This window comes from Cryptomeria japonica, chromosome 6, assembly GCF_030272615.1.
Source record: "Cryptomeria japonica chromosome 6, Sugi_1.0, whole genome shotgun sequence".
Lineage (NCBI taxonomy): Eukaryota > Viridiplantae > Streptophyta > Pinopsida > Cupressales > Cupressaceae > Cryptomeria > Cryptomeria japonica.
The window spans coordinates 461,616,019-461,621,060 of NC_081410.1; the positions used below are offsets into that span (position 1 = coordinate 461,616,019).

The following is a 5,042-nucleotide window of genomic DNA, read 5'->3' on the forward strand; positions in this document are numbered from 1 at the left end:
TAAAATCAACTTATTATAATCAAATATTTGCATCCTCACTTATATCCATCTCTTATGTTGAATAATTTCATTGCATTTCTACCCAAGTAGACAACTGAAATTGAAAATTAAATATTTTAACAATTTACTCCAAAATGGAAATTGAATTAACTGAACAGGGAATGAATTCGTTAGCACTTCATGGATTATTCTGAGTTCCAATAGGTTATCAATTTCCTCCATAAGGTGAAAATGTCCTCCTTAATGGAATGGAGGGGATAGAAAATTTGTTCATAGATCTCATGGAACTAAAATAAAAGACATATAAAGAAGGCTTTAGAGAACAAGACATCACCTAATTCTAACGAAGGAAAGAGCAGTATACGATGGTGTCTGTCATGATAACAATATTTTTTGCGTACATAAATCTAAGTAAATTTTCAAATGCATTTGTGCTCTCTCAAAGAAGCAGAACTGCCAAATTTATTTATTTTAAATACTACAATCGTTGAAAAAGATTGTTATAATTGATAAATCCTTCTTTCGTATTCATGTGCTTTCTCACCAGGGCCAATAGATTGGTTAACTGGTCATGATTCCACTTGTACACAGAAAGGAACAAAGATGGAACAATTACCATTTGAATCTTGATCCACTAAATGCCAGTTAGCTTATACTTGTTCAACTTTGCATCTCCCCCAAGCTGTAACTTCCAAATGGTTTCTGCACAAGGAGGAACTTTGATAAAGAAAAAGTGATTATCTTCAAGTGAAAAATATAATATAAATTGTATATGTTTTCATACCTGTTGCAAGTACTAAACCCATGCTTTAAAGTATGAATCAACCAGAACTTGCTTATGACCTTTCTGAATACTCGAGTATTTTGGGTGCTCTACGACTAAGCCACCGATCTGCAACACACATTCTTCCAGCAATATATGGTTTGAGCACACTAGCCAACCTGGCTAGGATAAAATGTTGTTAAGCAAGGGCCAACCACGAACCTCTGAGAACCATGTTAGGTTCTCTACTGCAATTGTTGGCAACCATTGCAATGTTTTCTCGAAGATAGAATTTAATTTCAGTATGCTAATTGCAGGACAATCAGGAGTTTCTTGATTTTGAAAGTCATAAGAGATTTATTTTTTATCCAAGCGCAATTGGTGAGTCCTGTGATAGAACATGCTCATTTTTCTCCTAATCCCCATCATTCAAAACAAAGTTTTTAAGGGGTACATAACCTGCTTCCTTCATCTGCTCAGCTAATCTCGCAAGCATTGCATATATCTTTTCAGTTTGTGGATGTGATTTATCTCCTACAAGGAATGCGTGAATCTTGTTCTCGATCTCAATCCAGCTGCATCCTGGTTCCTTCTTTAACCCCCGTTGCTTCATCGTTAGTCTCAAATTTGTTGCATCATTCCACCTGCCAGCTGCCACGTACATGTTAAACAACAGAACGTGTATTCCTGCATTATGTGGTTCCAATTCAAAAATGTTCTCCGCTGCTCGCTGTCCTAGCTCTATGTTTCCATGAATTCTGCTAGCACCCAGCAATGCACCCCATACTCTTCCATTGGGTTCAATTGGCATATTGTTTACGAAATCCTCTGCCTCAACTAGGTGCCCGGCACGACCAAGAAGGTCAACCATGCAGGCATAGTGCTCAACTGTTGCTGCAATGCCATGATCTTTAGTCATGGAATGAAAGTAGTGCTCACCTTTGTTCACTAAGCCAGCATGGCTGCATGCCGACAGAACACCAATTAAGGTGATACGGTTTGGCTTAATCCCCATATGTTGCATTTGTTCAAAGAATTGAAGTGCCTCTTTGCCATAGCCATGTTGAGCATATCCTGCAATGATCGCATTCCATGAAACGACATCTCTTTTAGGCATAATTTCAAATAGACAGTGCGCGTCATCTATGCTTCCACACTTGCAGTACATTGTAACAATGGCATTCCCCACAAATACACCTGGTTCAAATCCTGTTTTTATGGAAATACCATGGAGTTGCTTGCCTTGTTCCAGAGCTGCTAGATTTGCACATGCACTAAGTACACAAGTGAAGGTTGATTCGACAGGTTTGAAACCTGAATGCTTCATTTGAGAGAACATTTTCAGGGCCTCCTCACAATGATCATTTTGAGAATAACCTGCTATCATAACAGTCCAAGAGAGGCTATCGCGGCTACCCATTTTATCAAAAAGTCTTCTAGCATTTTCTATCTGCCCATTCTGCGCAAATCCTGCAATCATTGCATTCCATGACGAAACATTTCGGTTTGGCATTGAACTAAATAGGTGGGAGGCATCTTCCATCCTGCCATTTTGGGCATACCCTGCAATCATTGCATTCCATGAGATTATGTTCCTTTCAGGCATCTTATCAAACAGCCGGCGTGCATCACTTATATTCCCATTCTGAGCATACCCTGTAACCATAGCAGTCCATGTTACAACATCTCGCACAGGCATCTTATCAAAGAGTTCCCTTGCATCCGACATCTGCCCCCTCTGAGCATACCCTGTAATCATCAAATTCCAAGAAACTGTGTTCTTCTCCTGCATTTCATCAAACAACCGGCGCGCCTCCAACATTCTTCCACCCTGTGCGTATGCTGCAATCATCATATTCCATGAAGCCGAATCTCGTTCAGGCATTTTGTCAAACAGATGTTGTGCATCTTCTATTCTCCCAATCTGTGCATAACCCACAAGCATCGCATTCCATGTAATCACATTCTTCTCAGGCATACTGTTAAACAGTTGGTATGCTTCTTCCATTCTCCCACCTCGAGCATATCCCGAAATCATACAATCCCAAGAAACGACATCCCGTTCAGGCATTTTGTCAAACAGTTGCCGTGCATTTTCCAAACTCTCATTCCGGACATAACCGGAAACCATAGAATTCCATGAAACGACATCCCGTTCAGGCATTTCGTCAAACAGCTGTCGCGCATCTTTTATCTTCCCACTACACGCATATCCAGTGATCATGGCGTTCCATGAAACAACGCTTCGTTTAGTCATTTTTTCAAACACTTGGCGTGCATCCTCAATTTTCCCATCTTTAGCATAGCGTGTGATTTTCATGTTTTCCGAAACCACACCACTGTCGAAATCGCACATGGTCTTGCGAACTCCAGATTTATTCCTTCGTTTGAAAGTAGTTTTCTCTGTGCTGAGATCTAAAGTGGTTTTTTTCTTTATAAGGCATGTATTTAATTTCTCTGTGCTGAAATCTAAAGCAGTTTGGTTGTTCAAAAGCCATGTAAAAGAGTGTATATGCCTGTTGTTCCAGGCTCGTGCTACTGCCGAAGTGGCAATGAAGATGAGATGGCTCATCTCCATCCTGTTGCCTATAGATTATAGGAAGCCATTCCCAGTCATGATTTCTGTTACGCAACCCAAAGGTTCAGAGTTTTCTGAAATAAAGACATAGAAATATAAGAGTTGATCTAGTGGTGGAGAATTTGTGCTCTTGAAAGAGAAGTAGTGCAATTAGACACCTCCTCAAAAGAGTACAAGGTAGTCTCATAAGGCTCTAACCCATCTGTAAACCCATACATAGATGGCTGGCATCGTGGACTATAAAAGACACTTTACTTTTACTTTACTTTACTTTTATATGACAAAGTTTGTAGGTCATCCTGGAATTTAGGATACAACCTTATATTCCCTTGCAAATCCTTCAAAAGGGAATCATTCATTAAACATATTGAGGGGCAATCTTTCTTTTTATTGTAGAAGATTTGAATTTTGTATCATCTAGAATCTAGATGTTTACAACATAGATTTGTAGACGTTGTTAATTTTTTATATATAATTTCTTAATATCATTTGTAATGTTGTTAGTTATATTCAATGTGAAGATAAAGCGTGTTTATATAATAAATGTTATTAATTATATTCAATATGAAGATAAAACGTGTTTATATAATAAATGTTGTTAATTATATAAATAATAGATGATAAATGTATGGATTAAGATTTTTTTAATAAAGATTGAGGACACACAATGTGAATAGGGGCACTCATAAACAACAAATTCATATGTTTAAATAGAGCCCATTCAACTATGTGTCAAAACAACAATTTTATCTTCAATGGGAACTAGGCCTCACTAAACTTGTATGAATAGGGCCATACACAATTGTTCATAACAAAGAACTCCATATGCAAATCAAGACCAAACACAACTATTAGCAAATAAAATAGTTGAATTAAGTTTCACTGCTTCATCATGCGAGGCAAGGGTTTTTTCTCTCCACACAAATCAACCACATGTTGTTTGGCTATTGATTGAGTAAAAAAAAATTGCATTACATACCCATTGCTAGTTGGACATGCTACACACCTTATGTTGAGGGCACAAAGAGACAAGACTACAACAACATTATCTCTAGCACTTGAAAACTTACCTTGATTTTTTTAGGATTTAATTATTGCACCCCTATGTTTCCTAGAGTGCTCCATGTTAAGTACCATGTTATATATTACACAAGCCACGGACATTTATTCACATTAGTGCCTTGAATGTTGCTTCTTGTTGGCCTTCAAATGCAACAAGATGCACCTTTTGTACACATCAATGTTCACTAACTCTTTATCTCAATAAAACATAAAAGGGTCTATGAATCCTTTATTTGCTTTGATACCATATTCCAATTTTGTAATGTAATGCAAGTACTTGGATATTTTAGTCAACATGACATGAATATTTATATATAGGTCATTTATTATCCTTTAAATTAGGATACATCCCTCCTTTCAATCAATTAATTGCTTAACTTATTCAATCTACATAATTATCTTTAATAATAATTCAACAAATATACTCATGTAAATCTTATTATATGTTCGATTTCAATTTTCTACACTCATGTGGTTTTACAAATCAACAATATTATAAGTTTCAAGAATTAAAATATCAAAATTACTTGAAAAAAAATTCATTAATAAATTAGAATATGTATGGAATCCCATTTGAGATAAAAAAAACTTAGTTGTATCACATTACCAACAACAACTTAAATCCTAACCCCTCATGTA

The 5,042-nt window shown here is 36.7% G+C and overlaps 1 protein-coding gene across 1 annotated transcript; it reads right to left on the bottom strand.

The window, feature by feature from the left end:
• Positions 1–201: 201 nt before the first annotated feature.
• LOC131051085 (pentatricopeptide repeat-containing protein At4g02750) lies at positions 202–3,668 on the bottom strand. Its single transcript, XM_057985455.2, has 2 exons — positions 785–3,668; positions 202–702 (listed from the first exon to the last, which is right to left on the bottom strand). Exon 1 carries the CDS (start codon positions 3,339–3,341, stop codon positions 1,179–1,181), a length of 2,163 nt encoding a protein of 720 aa, XP_057841438.2. The 5' UTR covers positions 3,342–3,668; the 3' UTR covers positions 202–702; positions 785–1,178.
• Between the last annotated feature and the right edge of the window lie 1,374 nt (positions 3,669–5,042).

Coding starts and splice junctions, on each gene's coding strand:
- LOC131051085 (XM_057985455.2), bottom strand. CDS start 3,341: ATGGAGATGAGCCATCTCATCTTCATTGCCACTTCGGCAGTAGCACGA.